The sequence below is a fragment of the Toxotes jaculatrix genome, chromosome 16 (assembly GCF_017976425.1).
Source record: "Toxotes jaculatrix isolate fToxJac2 chromosome 16, fToxJac2.pri, whole genome shotgun sequence".
NCBI lineage: Eukaryota > Metazoa > Chordata > Actinopteri > Toxotidae > Toxotes > Toxotes jaculatrix.
In genome coordinates this window covers 6,252,593-6,277,084 of record NC_054409.1, presented here as the reverse complement: position 1 = coordinate 6,277,084, position 24,492 = coordinate 6,252,593, and the positions used below count along the sequence as shown (strand labels likewise).

The window sequence follows — 24,492 nt, the reverse complement described above, 5'->3', positions numbered from 1 at the left end:
TTAATTTATCCATTAATAATTACTCACAATCCATGAACAATACCAGTACAGCCTCAGTAGTGGTTGCTATATAAAAGTTTTTAATTGTCTATGGGTCAGAAACAGTACTGTCTGATTTAAACTTTTTTTTTTTTTTTTTAGCAGCAGTGGATGTTGGCAGCTCGCGCATATTAACTCGTCCTGGACTCATTACAGCCTGGTCAACTTAAATAACCTCATCCATTTATTTTGAAAGGCAGGTCCTTTTATATCCTGTCTCATTGACAGAACTTGTCGTGGTCAATGTGGTGTGGTTCATCACGGGTTCTTGAAGACCTGATCCGGGTCTGTACCTGGCTGAACCCGCAGAACGGGGCAGAAAACAGACCCGGACAGGGTGCGTTTGGTTTATAAACCCTGAAAACGAGATTAACACAGAAGGAGTGAAAAACAGACTGAGAACACAGAGCAGTGTGTTACAGCATCTCTTGGCCCGGAGCCGGAGGGGGGAGACGGGCTATGTCAAGCTGGACAGAAACAGTTACAACCAGACCGGAAATATGATGTCGCTTTTTACAATCAAAGTGCTAGATAAAGAGAACAATGCACCAATACATTTACAAACACAATTGATTTGGTTCTAATTTTACATTTACAAACCGCCTTTAAATGCGTCATTCACAATCTCTTATCAAGGAGTCTGAAATCTGTGTTAACGAATTTGTTAATATATGCTTTTTATTTTGAAAATGAAACAGCATTCCGGTTTGTCACGTGTCAGTAGCTGTGGTTGTGTATATGTGTGTGTCTCTGTGTGAATAAAACATGATAAAAAAAAAACGAGTGGTGACGGTGGGAAACGTGACCGTCTTACATCATCAATCAGCAGAGGCTGAGACTGTCAGGGAGACGGTGTGAAGCTCGGAGGCTGGTTCAGAGTCCGGACTGTGGCTCCGTCTCTAAACATCAATAAGAAGATGATGTCAGATTTTTCCTCCTCTTAATCAATACTGGGTTCACAGAGGTGGCAGGCATCCACTATCCCAGCATGCATTGGGAAAAAAAAACAAGAGGTCCTTACATGTTTTTAAAGGTCTGTGTGGAAAATAACTCACCTAACATTTACATTGAGGACTCATAATACTACTAATAATAATAACAATAACAACAACAATAATAATAATAACAACAGGTTATTATGCAGTGGCAAGTCTAGAAAATGGCAATCCTGAATAAAGTGCATAACAATGATCCAGGTGAGAAAATACAAAAGCATGACTAATCTTTTTGGCATTTCCCAGTGTTTTTTTTTTTTTTTTTTTTAAATTATTATTCTTAACTTCCACTTGATCTGAAGTGTCAGACTTCCAAGTTTACTAAAAATCTTTTATCTCTGTTGTTATGAGAATTTCTGTTTTGTCTTCATGAAATTTAAGAATCATCCACTGTCCCACGCTGCGGAGGCAATTTACGATGGGGTGCAGTGCATCAGAGTCTACAGATAAAGACTGATGACAATTTACACCATGGAAACACACACACACACACACACACACACACACACACACACACACACACACACATACATACATACATACATACATACATACATACATACATACATATATATATATATATATATATATATATATATATAATAAAAGACCAAGAATCGAACCCTGCAGAACACCAAAAAGGCTAACATGTTCTCTAGAGGCTCAGTTGTCAAGGCTTTCACACCAGTTCACAAGTCTGTCTAGAACAACCTTATGATCTGCTATATTGAATGCAATGGTTAAATCCAGGGTTAAATCCAGATTATCAATTTATCAAATCAGATCATGTTTTGTCATCTGCTCTGACTCTAAGCTCATTATTTGTATTGTTGCTGTTTCAGTGCTGTGTTTCCAAAGCCAGATTGAAAGTGATCATGAATTTAATTGTCACATAGGGACTAAGCCAGTACAGCTTTGTTACAGACATGTAGTGATCTTGTGAGGATCTTTTGGTGGATTGTTATTTTTTTGTTCCTCCCCTGTTACTGTTGCTGATAATGAGGATTATTTGTTGGTCTTGTATTTTAATGATATGCTCCATTAGTTGTTGTGAGTAATTCTCACAATCTTTTCTCCTGTCAAAGCTACCATGACAACAGATTCTCCCTTTTTATTCTCACTCTGTCCTGTTAGATGCCTGCCTGCTTTAGTCAGCAGTATGTTTGGAGGTGTTGCTAGGCAACAGTGCACCTGCAGAGGAAAGTGTGGCTTACCTGTAAGATGAGACGCAGAGGACAGCTGTTGGACTGCGAGCTTAGATGACTGATCTGTGGCTCAGTGCAGCTTCACCGAAACGACAACAGAAGCAGAAAACCCAGACGTTAACATCCTGACAGACCCAGACCTCAGGTAGGCTTCACCCTGATGATGCTGTTTTTATGAAGATAACTGCAAATCATTTAGAGTTAATATGCCCACCAAGGCCACACAATCCTCAAAATCTGTTATGTTTATGACAGAAAATGTACAATATTTATTAGTTTGAATCAAGCTATATTCATCTAAGTTCATCATGCTGCTGTAGCACCACCCAGAGGCGAAAGGTCATCAGATTTTGCAGGTTCACTCACTCGGGAGTTGACATCTGTCATCAGTAACTTGCACCAGCACAACGTGTTTAAAAGTGATGACAGATTATGTGAAACAGGTCATGAAATTCTGTAGGAATAGTGATAAAAACAATGTTTCACCAGGGCTTCTTTGACTCACAGTTCAGGGATTATGAGCCAAACAAGCCATGCTTCATTAATGTCACATGGTGCTGACAACCAATCATCTTCTTGCATGTTCAGCACATTTAACTTTGAATCTAATAAATTAGCCTGCAGATATTCTGACTGAAACACAAAGCAACAGAGCGGGAAAAACAATAAGAGTTAAAAAAAAAACAAAAAAAACCCCAACTTGTGTGTGTGTGTGTGTGTGTGTGTGTGTGTGTGAGACAGCGGATGTGAAGATGGCATTAGCCAGCGGTCACTGGCTGGAGAAAGAAATGAGGGGAGAAGCCCCAAGTCCCAGGTGGGTGACTCTGTTCTTGTACATAGAAAAAAGAAAACCTTCTTCCTCTGACAAACAAAGAGCTCGACACAGTTGAATACATAAGCAGCGAAACACAGCCCAAACTACTACACTACAGCCTCACTTGGTCACGTATGACCAGTGGACAGCACTGGCTAATGATGGCTTCAGATACAGTAGACTGACATCACTGCACTGGTTTGCCAGCTTTAACATTTACCTCTAATTTTCAGTTATGGCCAAAGCGGCTGCTGTTCATTAAACGTTAAATAGTCGCACTTTACATCGAGTAGTGTTCAGATGAAAATGGAAATGTTCCTGTCGTCTTCCACAGGTATGGACATGCTTTAGCTGTGGCAGGAAATGTCGCCTTCCTGTTCGGAGGAGCCTCCAGCATCAACCAGAAGGTGATCTGAACTTCTTCTTCTCCTTCCTCTTTAAGCCCTTTTCAATCAGGCAGATCTGACAAACAGCAGCCTGCTTCACACTTACAGTAAAACATGACTGAAATCTGGACGGTACTATTTTTCTCCTTTATTTAGGAGGACAACCTTGTTTACTTCAATGACTTCTACATGTTAACAGGTACAAATGATTTATTTATTCTCACGTGTGCCAAAGATATTAAAGGAGTGGACAGTGGTCTTACAAACTGGTCCCTGGTTAATCAGAGGGTTTGTTGTTGTTTGTAGTTTCTCCTGATGATGTGAGCTGGGAGGAGATTCCTCAGAGCGGAGAGGTTCCCTCAGCCAGAGAAGGACACACTCTCTGGTCAACTACAACACTGACTCCTAAACTTGACTTCTTACTCACTTCACTAGCTTTGACAGTACTGTTATATCTTTGTCTTGTTGTCCTCAGTGTTGTGAAAGGCAAGTTGTATCTGTTCGGTGGAGAGTCCAGCCCTGACGCCACTGAGTGTCTCCCAGGAGTCCACAGCTTTGACATAGGTGAGGATGTTACACAACAGATGGAGGAGGAGATGAAGACCCCCCCACCCCCCCTCCATCACTAAAGCCAAACATGGCAGTGACGGTATTTCCTTTTTCTGACAGTGACTCTGACCTGGGATTGCTTAGCAACTGGAGGTATTACCCTCAGGACCCTCAGACACAGCTCTGCTGTGGTGGGAGACAACATCTATGTGTATGGAGGCATTCTGGGAGGGAGTCCAACCGACGACCTCCTGGTCTTCAGCACAGGTCCAGGAAATTAAAAATACACTCGCAGAATTACTACCTTGATGGTCATATTTCTTTTTTTCCATTTCAACTTAGAAAGGCTGCAGATGTTTTTTACTGGTAAAAGGAATAATAATAATAATAATACAACTAGTTTCTGTATCTACAGCTCAAACACTCTGACTGGCTGTGTTTCAGTGTCTCTCACCTGGACGCCCGTTAAAACCAGTGGATCACTGCCTCCTGCTCTGTGAGACACTTTGTTCCACTGAAAACTGCATGTTTCTTGTCACTCAGTGTGTAATCTGAGTTTGTGATATCCAACATATGCAGGTTATTAATATTAACATACACTGACACTTACTGTGCGTTGTGGTGTGTGTGCAGGTGTGATCAGAGTTTCGCCCTGGTTGGAGATCATGTGTTCATGTTCGGAGGTTACGGAGCAGGTGGAGACTTCTGTAGAGACCTCCACGTCCTCAACACAGGTAGATGCTGATTCCAACACAGCTAAACACACGTGGTTCAGCCTCCACACACCTACACACACACATAAACACACACAGGAAAAGACAGTGTGAGAAGTGATTTCATTGAAATCAAAGGGTGTTTATGTTTCACTGCCAGTTTGAATGTTAAAGATAGTGGGTTTCATGACATGTTTTACTTCATACATGTCAAGATTGTGGTTTGAAATGAACATAAGTTCTACTGGAATTTTATATAAATGCAGTAGAAACATAATATTTTATGTCTGGTGTTAATGTGATATAGTCAGTTCAGACTTTTTAAAAGTTTAAAGGTTATGCATCAGAACACTGTCACGTCCAAGGCAACCGGGAACACGAGGGAAGAGAGGACCCAAACTCAAGGTGATGAGTAAACTTAAAAGTCTTTTAGTTAACTCTAAATCACGGGGAGATTCCAAGGCCAGAGAACAAAACTTAAACAACTAAAAATCATTAACAAAGGAGAAAAAGACTCTGGAATGAAAATACAAATGTCCTTACTGAAATCAACAGGTAACCTAGGTAAGTCCATGAGGTGGAGGAAAAACACAAGGCGCAGGTACACGAATGAACAGGGGGAATCAATATGGGGAACCAACACATGTAAAGACACGGGCAGACTCAGGTATGGACACAGCTACAGATTCAGATACAGGCACAGACCAACTGAAAAGAACACAGGTAAACAACTAGACTTAAATATATGAGGTAATGGACAACAGGTGACACCAATTAGGGCGGGGCAGACAATCACAAAAGGAGGGAAAACCCGACAAAGACAGGAAGTAGAACAAGACAAGATACACAAGAGCTATGAGTTCAAAATAAAACCGGAACTACTAACAGAACTTAAACTAAACCAGAGTCCAAAAAGGTCCAAATGTTCACAAAAGAGTTCAAAACAAAAGGGTTCAGAAAGCAGCTGGTGATGACAGAACACACTGTGTGTAATCTTAAGCTCTAACAGACGAACAGTGTTAAATCCTTTTTTTTCTCGTAAAACATTTGCAAAAAAAAAATTTTTAGGCATCTTAACTTTAGCATTGTTTACATCCATGGTGCTTGATGCTGCAATCTTCTTCTTTCCTGCCTTTGTTGGTGCAATGCTGCTTATCATGCCACTGGTAGACCAGTGAAACAGTTTGAAACCACTGGCAGGAGTGTGTGCTGCATCATCCATGTGCACACACGTGCATGTTCACCTTCCTGCACTACTCAAACAAATCAAGGTCCTGCTCATAGAAAAAAGCTCCACAGCACTACATGAGCTCAAAATGCTTCAGTGAACCTTTAACAACCTCAGATTTAACATTTTTATCTCCACAGATTATTCAGTAGACCCTGACCTTTGACCTTTGTGTCTGCCCTGTTCTTTAGAGGACCTGATATGGCAGAAATGGGAGGTGAGGGGAGAATCACCTGCAGCCTGTACCAGACAAACACTGACTGCTCACCATGATAAAGTACACACACAGACACACACAAAACACAATTCATCTGAAGTCTTTCTACAGTCTGATTGCATTGGATTAACTTTTGTTGTTGTTGTTCTTTCATGATACTGAATGCTCCTCGTTTCCTCTTCATCAAATCCCATGAAGGACATCTACTTGTTTGGTGGCAGAAGCACAAATGAGGACGGGACAGTGACGTCGTCCAACGAAATCCATAAACTCAGCATTGGTGAGCGAGACACTGCAGATTAACTGATAAATAAAAGGATGAATTATTCTAAATAAACTCTAAAGACTGACTTATGCTCTATCTCACACTGCGTCTCTCCAGCTAAGATGAAGTGGAAGCTTCCGCTGTACGTTGGGATTCCTCCGGCTCGTCGCCACGGACACACAGCCTTCATCCTCCACAGTCATGTCAGTGTGCCACATAATAACATTATATTCATGTTGTTACATCATTGTGTGCATTTATCATCATTGTGTCTTATAATACAAAACATACTTTGTGTGTGTGTGTGTGTGTTGGGTTGACAGCTGTATGTGTTTGGAGGAAAGAATGAAGAGCAGGAGTTTAATGACCTGAAGGTGATGAAGCTCATCAACCCCTCAGAGAGACAACCAGGTGTATTATTCATGTTTAACTGATTCTAAAATAACTTTTAACACTGGTGTCCAGAGGCTGCAGTTTGAAAAGTGTTGGAAAGAAAAAAGAAAAAAAACATATGGATGATATAACAGTTCTTAGTGTTTTACCAGCGGAGGAGCTAAAGACCGAAAAGTGACAGAAGTAGTTCTGGAAAAAACTGAAAAAACAAAACAAAACAACCTTTTCTCCCCAGTGATGAAGGAGATTCTGTCAGAGTTTGGTCTTCAGGGACTCAGCCACAGGTCAGCAGCTGCTGTGGACACCTGCATTTCTGTTTCATCTTTGTGTGTGGTGTGTGTGTGTGTGTCTGCAGTTTCAGTCTTATGTCATGCTCCGTTTGTTCTCTCGTCTCTCAGTTTTAACACTTTGGTTTCATTCTGGTTTCCACCGTTAACAGCTTCACCCCCACAAAGGTCCCCAACGTCCGCTATGAGCTGAGCGAGTCTGCTCCATGCAGCCTGTCCAGGAACACAGCAGCTACTGCACAAGTGACAACAACACACACACACACACACACACTTTGTAAAGGGAAAGAATTAAATAGCTGGTTAAGACGTGTAAGAGCCTCCAGAGAAAAATTTAGCAGTAAAGTAAAAGCAGTAGCAGATGTAGTAACAGTAGAAATAGTAAAGCTTTCAGACAGTAAGTTGCTGCTGGTGCATCTGTCACTCAGCAACATCATTGTTCCTTTTTTTTTTTTTTTTTTTTGGGTGGCAGCAAGGTGAAACTCTACCTGTAGCTGAAACCATTTTCTGAGAGCGTGCAAGTTAAAATCTCCCATGGTCGCATGCATGTGAGTGCATGATGATCATTAGGCTGTTTTCTTGCTCGTCCCATCAGCGATGAAACATTCAGAATAATTCATTTACCGCGTTCCAAAGATGAAGTGCTCTGTAGCTGATTGATTAAAAAGACGCGGAGAGAGGAGGTGGAGGAGAGCGAAAGCCAATCAGAGGTGCAGGTGCAGGCAGGGAGAGACCTACTGAGCCAGTGAACACAGTTTAAGCTTGAAACTCTGAAGCTGCACAAGAACAGTTAGAAACACAAAACCTGCATCACCCAAACCCCCCCGCCCTCCCCAAAGAGGAACTCTGCTGTCACATGCTGAAGATTTCAGGTCCAATCTCATTGTGTAACAAAACAGAGAGGGCTGTCGCTTATTATCATGTGTCATAATTATTGTTTATCTGAAAGAAGTGAAGTGAAACAGAAGCTGTTTGATCTGAAGATGCTCTGGACTGGTTATAAACACCCTGTGTCTTCTTTCAGTACCTTAGGTGTAGCAGTAGCTGTTTCTATTACAGTAGCAGTAGTAGTAGTAATACCAGTAGTAGTAGCAGAAGTAGTTGTAGTATTAGTAGTAGCAGTGGCAGTTGAAACAATACTAGTTGTAGTAATAATTGCAGTAGCAGTAGTAGTAGTTGCAGTAATAGTAGTAGTACTAGTAGCAGCAAGAGTAGAAGCAGTAGCAGTAGTAGTAGTTGTACTAATAGCAGTAGTAGCAGTAGCAGTCACAGGTAATAGTAGCAGTAGCAGTACCAGTCGCAGTAGTAGTGGTAGTAGTAGCAGCAGTAGCAGTAGTAGTAGCAGTAGCAGCAGCAGCTGCTCTCTGCTCACACTCATAATATAAGAGATGATTTTGTGTGTGCGTCCTCCTGCAGGTGTTTGTCCACAGAGACTTCAGTGCAGTTCGAGATCAGGCCATGAAAATGATCCAGACCGCCTTCACTCTGCTGGACCAGGAGTTCCAGAAACTGGATCGGTACCTAAGACTGTTTCCACCATTTTGGATAAGACTAACACTGCTGGTCACAATTCTGGATCTGACTGACAGTTTCATTAATTAAACATCTGTCCATATAACTACCAACCTTGTATTGACTTTTACAGCTAAATGTCTTTTTGTCCAGAGAGAAGTCAGAGTTATCTAAAGCTGCTGCTGCTCTGCAAAGGGAGAAAGAAGCTCATGATGCCCACAGACAACAGCAGCAACAGGTCCATCACTGCTTTCATCCAATCAAATCTCAGCTAACTGTCGCTAATCTAATTTAATCATTTCTATCTAGTTAACTTTAATCTGATCCAGTCCATTCTATTTATCTAATCTAATGTGCAATAATTTATTCTACTGTAAAACAATCCAATTTTTCTAATTTAATCCAAATCTAATGTAATCTGTCCCTAAATGATCTAATCTAACCCAATATATTTTATTTTCTGGAATCTAATCTAGTATACTGTAGTCTAATTTAATCTTTCATTTTAATCAGTATAATTATTTTATTGTTTGTAGTACTGAGAAAAAAAAGTGTGTGTGTCTGTGTCAGGAGCTGCAGGACATGTTGGACAGACATCGCTCTCAGAATGAGACCTGGCTCCGAGCCAGGGCTGAGGAGAACGACAGAGAGAGGAGGGAGCTCTGCAGACTCCGAGTAAGTAAACACACACACACACACTCGGATCTGAACAAATCGGATCTGAACCCTCAAACTGCCCTCTGTGGTTGTGAGGACAGGTCAAAATGTCCTCACCAAAATGGTCAAGACATGAGGTGCTGCCTTTTTCTTTGGGGAAATTACAGGACTTTTTGTCCTTAAAACTGAAACTAAACTAAACTAAACTGAGACTGGATCGGGGACTGCACAGTGAAAATCTCAGCACCTGGCAGAGTCATCAGTGACTTACTGTCTGAAATATGGGAGTATTAAATTTAAATAGCACCTCCCCTCTCTCTGTCTGTCTGTCTCCTCAGGAGGACATGTTGCTGGAGCAGGAGAGGCTGAAGGACGAGCAGAGCAGCATCCAGAAACGCAGCGAACATCTTCTGTCCATCATGCAGCAGTTCAAAGGAATGTGAGACAGATAGATAGATAGAAAGATAGATAGACAGATAGATGGTCTTGACCCTTTGCCTTTTGTCTTTCATCCGGATGGGGGTGGAGTGGGTTAGATATCAATGTGTCAGTTATATTTGAAAGTGTTCGATATGTATAAAACGTCCAAGTAAACCTCCAATAAAAATACAATTAAAAATACGAAAAGTTTTTATCTTTTAGTGATAATTAAACTGTAAAAGAAAAGGATAACTTCACTGATTAATTGATTGATCAGAATGTGAGAATTTCATAATGAAGACTGAAAGCTCAGACGGCGTAAATCACGGATTCCCCTCTCAAACCGAGCTACTTCTATAACTGGAGTACCTCTGCAGTCGCCTGCGGGTATAAAAATAAAAATGATGATTTGATTTAAAAAAAAATCTATCTGCACACTGAGTCAGATGAAACAACTGAACACCACATGCTGCACCTGAGGGTGGTGACATTAGCTGGCGAGCGGTTTAAACACTGAGATTTGAAGTAGCTAAAAATAGTGGATCAGTGAATTATCTAAATGGATAAATGGCAGAAATTCTTGGCTGAAAGTATTGAACTGAATTGTTGAAATAGGTAAAAGTCAGGGGTTATCATTACATAGTGAGACATGCTCAGCTTCTTCCGGTCCAAGTGGCAGCAGTATGAATGGAAACTTTAGCAAACAGAGGTAAATAACGACAGCTCCACTGTACAACAAGTGTTTGTGAAACCAGATTCCAGCAGAGAGTTGACAACAGGACTTTTACCAGCTGTTGTCGACTCTCAGTCATTTATCAGTTGTTTGTTTGTCTGCAGCATCTTCAGACAAACCACTGAAGCATGAGGGGCTGCACAGCTGTTGCAGGCCATGCAGCAGAATTGGCAGCAGAATGAGATGCATCTGTCACGCACATTATACATGTGGGTGAACTGCAGATATGACATAAGGTCAACATGAGTCATGTCACGCTGTTTTATTCTGATATACCTTTAAAGGCCTGTTTGAGGATTAAGACTTGGTTTTAGGACTCAGGTTAGAATCAGGTTTAGGTCAGGGTCAGGGTCAGGGGCTAGAGAAAGCATTATGTCAACAAGTGTCCTCACAACTGGTGGTGACATCACTATAAGATTCCAGAATCTCAGAGCAGTTTCTCAGATTCTCACACAGACTCTTCTGAACCACCAGAGACCAAAGAAAGAAAGGAGAACTTATCTTGTAATCACGACTTCCATTTCTCATAAGCGTGAGAAAAGATGAGTCCCTCCATGGTCTGGTTAACAAGACGTTTGGCTTGGGTGACCTCCTGGCTTTGGTTCTTGAGAGCGTGGCATTTTGTTTGTAGACTCCTCACGAGGGACAGAAGGATCTGCAGGTGGACCAGGACAAGGATTAATAGATGGATCAGTACATGGATCAGTAGATGGATCAGTACATGGATCAGTACCTGGATCAGTAGGTGGATCCGCAGGCGGATTGGTAAAATGATCAGCAGGTGGATCATTGGAAGGATCTGCAGGAAGACCAGAATAAGAATTAGCAGATAGATCAGTACATGGATCAGAAGGTGGATCCACAGACGAATCAGTAGCTCGATCAACAGATGGATCAGCAGAAGGATCAATTTTAGGCTGGTCCATCGTGATCCTTAGACTTGGTCTCCGTCTCAGGAGTTGTCTCTGGGGAATCTCTCTCTGGTACAGAACTCGTTCGTGATTCTTCCATGTTCATGCTTTCTGGTCTCTGGTCTCTGGTCAATGCATGAACTTCTCTATTGTGTCACCCAAAAGTGGATGCAGGTCTCAGTCTAACCACGGCGATGAAAAGTGTTTGGTTCCAGTAAATTTCCAGTTTCAAAACCCAGCGTTTGCTGTACAACCTGCTATTCATGAGAAAATTTACAGAATTGAACTCATTTGTCTGTTACTTTTCAGACATTACAAATATATATAATAAAAAAAAACCACACAACTGCATCACTGTGTCTTAGCAGCAACACATTCAGACTGAACAAAGACATGGACAAAACAATGGTATGGGGTTATTTAGATCAATCCAACATAATATGATGGCACAATAAACTCCCCCAACTAACAGAGTAGCATCACAGCTCTGAGAAGAGGAATAAAATAAGAAAAATGTTGCTTTAACAGCCAAGACACTATATTTATGATAAGTCGTTTTATTTTTGAATGAACTGCCTGAACTGTTGCATGTCTTATTTTCTTTCACGCCCATCTTTCTATGTCTTTTTGACTGTTCATCTGTCTGTCTGTCTGTCTGTCTCCTCCACTGTCGCATTCAACACCAGGATGGATCACTATTAAGCAAGGAAAAACAGCGTAATGCGCCAGTCTGTGTCTTTGTATTTCCTCTCAGTTGCACTATTTGGCAGAGACAGGCAGGGGCGGGGAGAGAAAGTGAAGAGCGTCACGCTCACGGCAATACGACCGGAAAAGAGGCGATAAAATAAAATAAGAGTTGGGTCTCCAGTCTGAGCTTGGGCTTTGTGTTACATTTCACTTCTCTCTCACCTCTTCCATATTTGTTCTTAATATTTGTCAGGGTTTGTTTTTCTCTATTTTATAACAATGATTTGCTCTGTGCACTTCTCTAATAACCTTAACTTAGACCTGGTAACATATAAATTAAAATCCTGGTCCTTTTATGCATATTGGTCAGTTTGACTATGGATGAGAATGAAAAAAGGGATGTGTGTGGAGTGTGGGGGTGGAGCCGTGTTGTGACATTACTTCCTGATTTGTTGAGAGAGTATGTGGATGGCATCAGCTGAAAGGAACCAGGCTGCAGAAAATGAAAATGAAATCGTTTGACATTATCATGTGTGAAACTGCCAAACAGATTTATGTTCTTATTAACTGAAGGTGCTGGAATGCCCTTCTGGGTTTGAAATAGGCTTTGGCTGGTTTTTGTTGATGAACAAAAAGCTCACTTCTGCCAAACCACATCTCGTATTTACATTTAAATTTCCACCACCCTTGTTCGATTCTCAGGATATAACATATGGAAGGAGTATTTTTCCCTATGAAATGGAGTTAGACCAGCAGTTTCCCCTGTTTCCAGTCTTTGTGCTGAGCTAAGTCTGGACCTACCCACTGGATGCACAGAGATAAAACTAATTTCCATCTTCTCATCTGGTTCTAAGGACAACAACAGAACAAAATTCATTTTAGAAGATATTTTTAAATGTTCCTTTAAAGATGCCTTACATTAGTGGCCACAGGGTACCAGCTACCCCTGCTTTTGTCATATATTTTGGAGCATTTACTCTCATCTCGTCTTTGTCTAGTGTAAGGCACAAACGCTTTTATTGTGAAAGGCTTGACCGGACGTGTCACGTTTCGTCGTGTCTGGTTTAACTTTCCACGGTGAGATGGCTGTGGAGTCTCTGCTGGTTCCTGTGAAGTCGAAACGGGCTCTGTGGACAGACAGCAGGAGGCGAGAAAACCCGCCGCTGCCCCCTTCGACCTCCATTTTTAAAAAACAATAACGGTAAGACAGAAACAAACATACACCTGTCTGTTAGCTAGCTAGCCAGCCCGCAGGTAAACAGCCAAAAACAACACACACTGAGCGCTCGTTTTGTCAGTTGCGTTCTCCCGCCGACGGTTGGTCTTGCGGGGGAGGGGCGGGGGAAGCAGCAGCAGACAGCCAGAGACCTAACCCAGTCTGCTGCTGTCTTTCTGTCTGGGATATTTCTGCCTTTTCCGCAGATATACTGTCGGACAGCAGCCCGTTGTCCGCTCGTTTGAGGCCCCTATCCGCCCCCCTTTTCACCTGATCTGGAGCTGTGTATAATAATGATGAAAAAAAGAAAGAAAGCGAGCAACATGGCTGACGTTGGCCCTGCAGAACCTGCTTGGTCGTTTGTCAGTGCAGATGATGACAGTATATTTATGATTTTTTTTTTTTAACCTCGCCTGTTAGCTAGGTGGTGGTCAAACTAGCAACCTCATGTATTAACAGAGAAAGACAGGCAGAGGGAAGAGAAAGAAACAAAAGAAAGGGGGCTAAAACAGCTGTCAGAGTGCAGACTGAAGGCAGTGAAAAACTGTATTTTTAACACAGACTCTGGTGTGGCACAGTCTTTCACAGATGCATAATGCTGCAGTTTTTCATTCTAATGCAGACAATAAAGTAATAAAGCATGCACAACTGTGATTTTTTTTTTTGTATGTGTGTGTGTGTATGTGTGAGTTACTGAAAGATAATTTGAATGCTGTAGTCCACTGACAGCTACGCCCCCTTTTCCAACTTGTAACCAAATCAAAGCAAAGGTTAACAAGTATGATCCTGCAGGGAAAACTACAACCCACTTGCACGAGCTGCTGATGCTCGTCTCCTGCTGAACAGTAACTGAAGATTAGAGTCGTACACGGTTATAACTGTGTTCCTGTCTGTTTTTAGCGTTTTTGTTTTTCGTGCGGCTCCTGGAAAATGTATTGTTTCAACACATCTGCAGCACATCTGTCTTCCCACCATTGTAACAAAGACAGTCTGCATCCACAGGCTTCATTCTCTTTAAAGGCTCATTTCACCCAAATCGCCCAGTTGTCCCACTTTAACACTTAGTGGCATCTTTCCTTGCTGATAGCTTTGGTTTTTATTTTAAAAAAAGATGTTGAGACAATGTCTCTGAAATGTTTGCGTCCACAGGTTAGCACTGGTGTTACCAGTCCCCTCGTCTCGGTAGAGTCTTGAGGGACCTCTGTGATGCAAGCTGAGGGTCACATGACAAATGAAGGGCAGTCGAAGGTATTCATAGATAATTTATCTGGCAGGCCGTACTACATTACTGCAGAAACTGGTTTAAAAATAAAAAGCTTTCAGTGGTTTCAATTAGCTAGCTTCAGTTTGCTTGAAATTTTATGTCAAATTAATACATTAAAAGGTTTCTCTTTTTTTTCTTAATAGAGAAACATATTGAAAAGAATTGGTAGATCCAGTGTTAAAGTACTAGAAGTAATCTTTAAATACACATTAGCTTTATTGTACTTGTTGGTCCACGGAGCCGTGGTCTCACCGTCTTAACAGTTTGGGCAATTCTGGGACTTGATATGATCCAGATGTTTTGGGGGGGGGGGGGGGGGGTACTGAAACGTCCAGTGTTTGATACATTTTTCAGTCCAGAGTTCTTTGCACACACACACACACACACACACACACACACACACACACACACACACACACATCCTGAGCTCGTACAGTGTGTGCAAAGAATGATCTACTTTTGCTCCCAGGTTGGTACTAGACTCCACCTCGCTGGTCCCAGTACATTAGAGTTACACCGGACAGAATGACGTTCTGTCCGTTCATTCGTGTCCAGCACTGCTCGGCCCCTCTTGACAACAGATGACTAATCATGTGTTGCTCGGGGCAACGGGAGGGAAATCACCACCAGCTGCAGCCAAACACTGCAAAATGTCTCCCATGTTTCTGGTAGGTTAGTTTCCTGTGCAGGTAACCAGCAGCAGAGCAGGAGTGTGTGTGAGTCACAAACCCTGCAAAGCCTTCACCAAGCATTTGCTGTACCTGCTGTAATTCTTTTTCTTTTATTAAATCTTCCACGGGAAGCACTGGAGCATAGCACTAAAAAAAAACAAACAAAAAAAAAAAAACAGAAAAACATCCACATCACTTGAGGATCTCAGGCGCAAACACCACCGCAAGACACGGTGCGGAGAAGCAAAAACAAGGAAAACAAATAACAGTGAAATGGATGAAAACAAGTAGCACATACAGAAGTGTGAAGCTCAGTCCACAACAAAGGAAACAGAAAACGTGTCCCAGTCACATGAGGTTTTTGGGCAGTTCTGGAAATCTAAACAGGCTCCCCATCAGTCTTTATATAGGTCCAAAAAACCTCCAAACAACCTTTTAATGTGTTCACTATAGACTCGTAGGATTTCATCTCTGCCATCACAGTTACCCATTCTTTGAAAGCTGGAGCTTTAGCTGTTTACCAAAGCCTAAAGTAATAGTGCTGGCTTTAATTGTTCCCACTACAATAACTATATTTGAGATCTGTTCACTAATAAACATGAAACCGGAGTCACAGAGATTGTTGAAGCAAACCAAACGCTCAGTAGATGAGCTTCCATTTTCATTCTGCTCTTCCATCACTTTCATTCTGTGGAGTTGTACTGTATGATGAAATCTATTGAATATCTTGCAAATATCAGAATTTAGTAAAAAAAACGTCCATCACATTGTCCCAAAGCTCAAGCTGACTTCCTCAGATGTGCTGTTATGAACCTGTCATCAGACTGAAAAGCCATTTATGTTGAATACATACTGTGAATGTACAAACAAAACCAGCAGTATGCACAGTGGAAAAGGTCGGACCAGTGAATTTTTGGCATTTTGTTAAAAGAAAAAATAAAGACTTAAACAAAAAAAAAAAAAAAACTGCTTATTAAAATAGTTGCTGAATGATTTTTAGTTGATAGACTAATTGATCTATCATTTAATTATCTCAGCACTTAACGTTTTGTAAAGACTTTGAGCCGGGAAATATATTTTTCGTGGTTCATGTGGCTGATAACTGAGACTGTGTGATATCTTTTTGGTTTCGTCTTGCTACCTGACTTGAACCCGTATTTAGTATTGTGTTTCTGGTGGACGGCTTCTGTGTAAAGCTTAAACGTAATTTAGTGAGAAATTTCTCACCTTGTCTTCCTGACTGTACTGTTTGTGTCCATGCATCGCTAGCCAGTTTGTACTAAGAAAAAAAATATAGCTTTTGGTCTCGAGTTGGATTTGGGCTTCAGATTTGGCTGCGTTTGAGATGATTTCAGTTATCTCAGGTGTAAAAGATGAGGGTACATGAAGGGAATGTCTCATATGACCCAACAACAGAACAGTTGTAGCTTAGTTTGAACTTTTAATTTGTAATTTTCTCAGCTTTGCTTCGCATTAGTAACTGTGCTTGGAAGGTTTTTATGGTCAGTGGTTTTGAGCAGAGAGTGAAGGGGACAGAGAGCAGTTAGAGGGTCAGATGTGTTACATAACACCCTGCCTACAGATAAATAATACACTGCAGGCCTTCCTCACAGGCTCCACTGATCAATAATTGAAGTCTCATGTTCAGGACATGAAACCTTTTGAAGGCTGATCTGCTGTGGCCTGAACCGACACTGCTCTCTTACTCCTCCACAAAATCCACATTTTGTTTTTCCTTCTGCACCACGACATGTGAGGTAGAGTTTGGTCACATGCATAGTTGGACATTTAATAATATAATTACATAAATCACATATATGCTGTTTATATATATATATGTAGGCTCTACATAAAAGCTTTTCCACAGCATCCAGCTGCATCTTATAATCCCCCTTTATTCTCTGTGTGTCTCTGTTGTCATCACATGACTGAAGTAGGAAACTTCATTATAACATTTGATCATAAATGAGTAAAGTTTAACTACAGATCTATAGTTGTAACTTATTTTACTGCTGTCTTTTACTGAAAGTCAGTGAAATAAGACATAACTGTGACCCTTCTGCATGTTTTCAGATCGATCATCTCACAGTTTTTGTTGCCTTGTGTTTTACTGTCACAGGTCTGGTTCTGGTTTTGCCCTGCAGACGTGAACCCTGACTCCTGAGAACCCAGAACAGAGCTAAACATCTCATCATCATCGTACCTGAACACTGAAGACTGGGTAAAATACAGTGTGTGTGTGTATGTGTACAAGATAAGATACAGTGTACAATCTGTAAAACTAGGATTTCATATGTAAAGAATGTTTTAAAATCTGACCCGATGTTTGGTGCCAGCTTTCAGTACCTGACCAACCAACCAACAATACCAACCAGCTCTGAGTTGAGTTGGTGGAAGGTCTATTTATTCTCTTTCCTTGACTAGTAGTTTCCCCCGGCTTTCTCGTTTTTTGTGCTAAGTTATTCTAAACGTGCTTTGGTCTGTTTCATGAACTTAGTCTGGCTCTCTTGGGCAGCGTAGGTTACCATGGTGATCTAGCCAGGACAAAAGTAAGCTGGCCTCATGATACCAGACGACCTGAGATGAGGCCAAATAACTGAATGAACCCACTAATCTTGCTTCCTGGTACAGGCCCAGGACATACAGTGGCTTCAGGAAGAAGGGACTTCAAAGGGGCTTCTACAAAATACTGAATTAAAAGTCGGGAGTATTTCTGTAAATGTAAAACTTCAGGCTCTGATTTTTTTTTTCCAATAAATCTGCAAAAATTTCAAAAAACATGTTTACACTTTGTCATTATGGGTTATTGATTGTTGACTGATGGAAAATGGCAATTTTATCCATGTAAAATTAAATGTACAACACAGTGAAGGGTCCAGAGATGAAGAGGTCTGAATACTTTCTGAAGCCACTGTGTGTAGATGTTGTTGTAATCCCTGCTTTTCACCCATAGATGCCAGTAAAGGTTATTGATGATCTGATCCCAAACCAGCAGGGGGTGCATGGTAGTTTAAAAAAAAAAAAAAAAATGTATTATTATTCCTCACCTCTCTGTTTTCTCCCCTCTGTTGTTTCAGCCCTGGACAGGTTTGTGTTGTAGCTGTGTGGCCGGGCAGCCTGGCTGCCTCTCTGCCTCCAGATGAATGAAGAACACTCCGGGACACAGAGACACAGCTGATACAGGTCAGAGGCCGCATTCACTGCCAGGACACACAAAGATATTAACATGTCACACATTAAACATGCAGCAACTCAGTGGTAGTAGTATTTGCTTTCTGATGGATTTCCACTGGTTTCCATTCATCTTTATGAAAATCAACTTACAGTCTTGCTGCATAGAGACCAACCTGGAAGACAGAGAGAAAAGCACTTAACATTACAGCACCACTTGCATGAATTGGGAAAAGCTTGTAACACAACATGCAGAGGTTTTCACTTTAATCAAAATGCTTCTAAAAATGGTCGGCAGTGATATGAAGCATCCGAGAGCTGCAGTGAACTGACAAGAACACATGCAACCACCACCATTTTATATTTGGCAGAAAGCTGTAATTCGCACGGTGTTTGATAAATGTGCCGTGATTTGTTTTTTCCCCCCAGGGCATGCAGGTGTTTCTGCAAATATGATGAAGAAAAAGAATCCCCACAAGTGAGTTAAGATGCTTTGCAGCTCATTTATTTTTGTCATGGCCAATATATTCTGACTCAAATTTCCTGTTGCAGGAAATGTGAGATTAGAATAAAAGATAATGTTTCTGTTGCCACATGAGGGTATCAGACAGGTGCAGATCAAAACGCAAGCAACAAACAAACAAACAGTCTCGGAGCAGATAATGTTGACCAGGTCGTTTCATATTTCTGTAAAGGAAACATAAGAGCAGCCTGGGTCCCACCACCAAAGTTCTGTCGCAGCCTCGACGCAACATCGTCGGCTGCAGGATCCAGCACGTGTGGAAGGAGGGAGGAGGCCATGTGGTCTGGAAAGGAACGGTGCTCGACCAGGTAATCAAAGAGCTGAGTAATTAGCGATCGAATGAGGGACTGATGGAGCTTTGCACGAGTTCACTCAGGCACAGAAGTTGTTTCCTAGTCACGTTTTTATATTTTACAATCCTTCTTTAGCTATGCAGGCAGTCCTTGTTGAGCATGTTGAACTCATTCTATCTGCTTACACCTACGCTGAGCTCAGTATCTTCACTGCTACACCGGTGCCCGCTTCCAGCAAACTAAAACGTGTATTGTTGTTGCACAATACTGTATAATTAAAGGAGAGAGGGATGGTACGAAAAGAAAAACTAGCGTTCAACTGGGTTTCAACTGTTTTGTGTTTCAACCAGGTCCCAGTGAACCCTGCTCTCTATCTGATAAAGTACGATGGGTTCGACTGTGTTTATGGTCTGGAGCTTCATAAAGATGAGAGGGTTCAGGGGCTGGAGGTGCTCCCTGACAGACTGGGTAAGGCTGAACTCAGAGCAGGATCACACTGACTGACTGACCACAAACATAACGTGCTACATGCTAATTATATATATATATATATTATTAGTATTATAATATGTATATATTTTTATTATATATGAGTATTTATTTTAATCCCTGCAGCTAAATCCCGTCTGACAGACGTCAGCCTGGCAGATGCCATGATAGGTAAAGCAGTGGAGCACATGTTTGAGACGGAGGAGGGTCCGAAGGAGGAGTGGAGGGGGATGGTGCTGGCCCGGGCTCCCATCATGACCACCTGGTTTTACATCACCTATGAGAAAGACCCTGTCCTCTATATGTACCAGCTGCTGGACGACTATAAAGAAGGAGACCTGCGCATCATGCCTGACTCCAGTGAGTGAGAAGATGGGTCCTTTTACCTGTGTCTTTGTTTTTCTTGTTTTAAGTAAGACGACGATATCACTAAGATCATTGGTAACGAGTCTCTTTCTGTCTCTCTACAGACGACAGTGTTCCAACGGAGAGGGAACCTGGCGAGGTGGTGGACAGCCTGGTGGGTAAACAGGTCGAGTACGCCAAAGAGGACGGCGGCAAACGAACGGGCATGGTCATCCACCAGGTGGAGGCCAAGCCCTCTGTCTACTTCATCAAGTTTGACGACGATTTCCTCATTTACGTTTACGACCTGGTGAAAACTTCGTAAAACTTAGCGGACGTCCTGAGCCCCCTCCCCCCGAGACAGAAACAAAGTGCAACACATGGTGAAACATCTGAAGCATTTGATCCAGTGCTTGTCCCTCAGTCCATCAAACACAAAAACAAAAGCTCGAAAAAGAATTCTTGCTGCGGAAGAACACAGGATAGATACTTGCTGAGAGTGGGCTTGGTGAAGTGGAAGCCTCTCATCTATGACCTTTAAAACAGAAAAAAATAAATTGCGTCCCCCTTACAAGGTCCTACGCTTTTTGAAGCCCCTTAATACCTTTCTGAAAAAAGGAAAGCTGTCCAAACATTATGTTATTGGACAGCAATCTATTGTGAAGCTGAAACGAGAGCTGAAACGAGATGGAGGATTTTTAGAATCTCTTAAAATTTGTTCATGATTTCCCAAGACCTCCTCACATCTAAAGAAATGAAATCTTCCAATTCATCTTTGGTGTCTGATTTCATCCAGTGTGCTGGTTGCAGAGGAAACATGGTCAAACTGAAAGTCTTCAAAAATGTATTGTCATGTTTCCTACATCAGCTAAAAGGAGACTCCCCGTGAGGAAGTGAAGTCCGGTGCTCAGTGGTGGAAGGGGCTTCAAAAAGACAGACTGGAAGGAGGTGAATTCTCAGACCAGACGAACAAGCAGCTGCTGTCGCGATGTAGAATGAGCTCGTGTTTGTTTTTGGAACAGTTTAAGACAAGAACAGAGAATACAGCTCATTGTTGTGGATCACCTCTGTAATCCCGCTCATCTGTCACATCTACCAGGGACTGGATCACAACTGTATGGAAGCCCAATTCTGCCAGGAAAAGAAAAAAACAAAACATAACATAACAGATGAATAGTTAGAAATGATGAAAACAAAAATACTCACTTTAAGTCAAAATTATGAGACAAGAAGTCAAAAATTGCGACTTTCTAAATGAAAACGATCAAGTCCAAAGAATTTCACCTGTCATATTTTAAAAAAAAGATTCACTTTTTTTTAACTCATGTTTTTATTTTACAGTTAACTTTAACTTTGAGACTTTAAAAAAAATGAATTGTGACTTAGTAAGTTAAAATGGTTTACTTTAAGAAATTGTAATTTTGAAATAATACATTTAATAATTTTGACTTTATATTTAAGGATTGTGAAGTAAGACAATCATTTTTCCTTTTACTTTGCTACATAATGTTGAATAAGTAAATCTCTGATTGTGTATTGGTATGCTGACTTAGTAAATCTTTACTTAAAATCTTTACTTAAATCATAAACTTAAAAGAACTTCTAATCTCATAAATGTGATTATTTCCTAAGAGTTTGCCATTCTTAATATTGCATTTGTTTGTTTTGGGTTTTTTTTGCCTCTGGGCTTCCAAACAACTGAGATCCATAAGACAGGAAGTGAAAAGGTACTGGTCCCAGTTTAACCTCAAAGTTAGAGACAGTCTAAAAGAATAAATTCTAAAAGAATAAAATAAAAACAACCTTCAAACAAGGTTTTGTCATGTACCAGGGGGGCATCTCTGAAAGAGTAGCTATTAAAAATATCAAACCCTAATTTTCCCCCTTTTGTGAAAGTGGGGGTCGACTGAAGTGGGATTCTGTTTCACTCGTTGTACAAAGCAAGACAGATTTCTTCATCACACAGTGTGCTACTTACACAGGCTCCATTTTACAATTTCAACTGAACATTGATGAAGAAGGTCAACAGATCATCATCTAAAGGCATCTGCAGTTAAAACTTTTTTTTTTTTTTTGCTTTTTTGTTTTTGCTTCGATCATTGCCAAAATCCTTTCCTGTCGTGAAGTTGTTTGATGTTAAAGACAATCGGACAGCTTTCTTGTGACTTCACTAAAGCCTTTGGAATTGCTCTTGTGTTATCTTTTCTAAATCGTCAGTGAAGGAGTAAAAGGACAGAGAAACGAAACTGAAACTCGGCCAAAGCCCTTTCTGTCCTTGGCAATTTGTTTTAATGTTACCTGGTTTGTTACGGATGGACAAACACTCAGATCTACAGTTTCACAGGTTCCTCTTCCTTCATTTGAACATCGGACGCATTGATGGATTCTAAATGTCACAATTCGTGGAAACACAAAGGATTTAAGGAGCTGAAAACTGTGGTTAAACGCACCTTAAAAATTTGGAGCAAGAGACGAGGAGAATGTTCCTGGGGCAGTTGACGGTTGTGTGAGACTTTTTAACATCACCAGAATCGACAAGAAAAACAAATCCACTGTAGCGAAACCGTCGAGTTCTCGGTTTTGAAGGGATCAGTGAGACAGTTCAGATGTTCAGCGTTGGAAGCCTGTGATTCCAGTTTACTCCTATGTGTCAGCTGAAAAAAAAAAAAACAACTATTACTGAAACAGAAGTATCCCAGTTTGTATTTACACACAAACCAAAATATTACAGACTCCTTGTGGCGTAGATCTGATGTTCTCCCGGGCCATCCTGTCAGATGCCCGTGGAGAAGATCCGGTCTGTTCCACAGCATGTATGCAGTAAGAGAGGACACAGTCGGTTGTGTTTAGTATATGAAGAGATTAACAAGCAGTGAAGATTAAAATTTCCTTTTTCCACAAATGTACTCTTTATTTTATTTGGAATTTACTCAAGACAGAAGGTTTTTCATAAACACGTGTTCTGTACTGATTTTGCACTTGTACTTTGAGGCTAAATAATTGACTGCAATTTGCTATTTGGTTTTTGAGGTTGTACGTTTTCAAATGCGACAGCAACTGGTGATCAAATATAAGAATTAAAAAAGAAAAAGTGTCTTTAAGCAATCAGATGGTTCAGCTTGATGCACAGAACTGTTTTTCTTTTTATGTAAAACCTTCAGTCTGTGTGCTTCCTGTGATGTAGTTAGTTGCCGAGGCAGATTACAGCTCTTACTATAACCGCACTTAACAAAAAAAAAAAAGAAAAAAAAGAAAAAAGACGGACTAAGAGATCTGTAGATTTCTGCACTTGTGTATGTGTTTTGTTTTTCTTTAAGGAGAAGTATGATTGTGATCATCTCAGCAGGCACTATTTTAATTAACAAGATAACGCGTTGTTACAAAGACTTGGTCCATTCATTCTGTTCATTTCACTACTAAAAACAGATTACTGTTGTTAATGTTGGAATGACATTGGCCTTTTATCATCCTTCTGCCTTGTATTGTTTGTTTTTGTATGTTTTAAAATGTATGTTAATAATTTTTATTGTTAATGGAAAACCTGACGTGGCGTGCTTTGTTTTCTTTCCGCCGTGGTTCACCCTCAGGTATTAGACATTTTGTTGGTATCAGCATCAGGAGGTTTGCTGTTTTGCTCGAGGGCACCTCGGCTGGAATAACAACTGTTGTGATCGAAATTTCCAAACAAATATAAATATCAAAATTTGTATATTAGCCCTAAAAAGCTCAGCAGCAGTCGGGCTCTGCTCCTAAATTTAAAAAGAATTGAAAAAGAAAATTTAAAACGCACTTAAAGCTTCATTCCACTTCCTGTTGGGAGGTACGTCCGTAACATGACATATGGAGAAGTTCAACACTTGTTGAAATTAGCTTGTTCAAGTGAATTAAGAACACCGATACTTACCTTGTGTCTGTGTAAACGAGTAGAGAAAACCAAAGCCTGTGTGCGTCGACCGTATCTGGCAGCCTGGTCCTGTAACTGGAGACGCTGCACAGAAGCAGCGGACAGATGGTTAAACAGTTCCAGCGTGTAACTGCTCAGAAATTTACTAATTATCGTTTTTACATCGTTTTACATCTGATGAGGTCAGACACATTTTAATTAGTGAGCTTCAGAGTAGCTGGTATGTGTCTGTTTGAACATTGGGACAGCTAGCTTCCAGTCTTAATGCTAAGCTAGGCTAACCACGTCCTGACTCCGGCTCCATACTTAACACTGAATATCAAACTTCTCATCTCATTCACAAAGAATAAGCACATTTACTGATATTAAGAGATTCAGATCAAAATATTAACAAAAACAATCAGTGCATGTATACAAGGTAACGGCCATGTTTGTTCACCTCCGTGGTGTACGCTGGGAAATGGGAACATTCTGCAAAGTGACCAAACTGGAACATGTCAACAACATGACAACAAAGGCTGCAACATCAGATTATTTTAATTCAGTGATGAAACGGTTTGTTTGTTTGTTTGTTGATTAATCAGTTACTGATTGACTAATAGTAA

The 24,492-nt window shown here is 40.9% G+C and overlaps 2 protein-coding genes and 1 long non-coding RNA gene across 3 annotated transcripts; 2 read left to right on the top strand and 1 right to left on the bottom strand.

Moving 5' to 3' along the window:
* Positions 1-775: 775 nt before the first annotated feature.
* On the bottom strand, positions 776-4,940 carry LOC121196004. The gene is made up of 3 exons (XR_005895528.1): positions 4,599-4,940; positions 2,249-2,318; positions 776-938 (listed from the first exon to the last, which is right to left on the bottom strand). It is a non-coding gene; the product is annotated as an uncharacterized LOC121196004 (long non-coding RNA).
* zmp:0000001301 (rab9 effector protein with kelch motifs) lies at positions 2,992-9,786 on the top strand. The gene is made up of 18 exons (XM_041059767.1): positions 2,992-3,053; positions 3,388-3,460; positions 3,599-3,638; positions 3,746-3,824; positions 3,915-4,003; positions 4,109-4,255; positions 4,433-4,484; positions 4,622-4,722; positions 6,121-6,206; positions 6,345-6,426; positions 6,529-6,614; positions 6,735-6,822; positions 7,040-7,088; positions 7,244-7,334; positions 8,508-8,608; positions 8,757-8,841; positions 9,174-9,278; positions 9,599-9,786. The coding sequence occupies exons 1-18, from the start codon at positions 2,992-2,994 to the stop codon at positions 9,701-9,703; spliced, it is 1,521 nt and encodes a 506-aa protein (XP_040915701.1). The 3' UTR covers positions 9,704-9,786.
* Positions 9,787-13,076: 3,290 nt separating this feature from the next.
* Positions 13,077-22,706, top strand: LOC121195716 (spindlin-1). The gene is made up of 8 exons (XM_041059349.1): positions 13,077-13,212; positions 17,282-17,383; positions 18,240-18,345; positions 18,763-18,811; positions 19,029-19,164; positions 19,500-19,617; positions 19,765-19,998; positions 20,109-22,706. The coding sequence occupies exons 3-8, from the start codon at positions 18,306-18,308 to the stop codon at positions 20,306-20,308; spliced, it is 777 nt and encodes a 258-aa protein (XP_040915283.1). The 5' UTR covers positions 13,077-13,212; positions 17,282-17,383; positions 18,240-18,305; the 3' UTR covers positions 20,309-22,706.
* Positions 22,707-24,492: the final 1,786 nt, after the last annotated feature.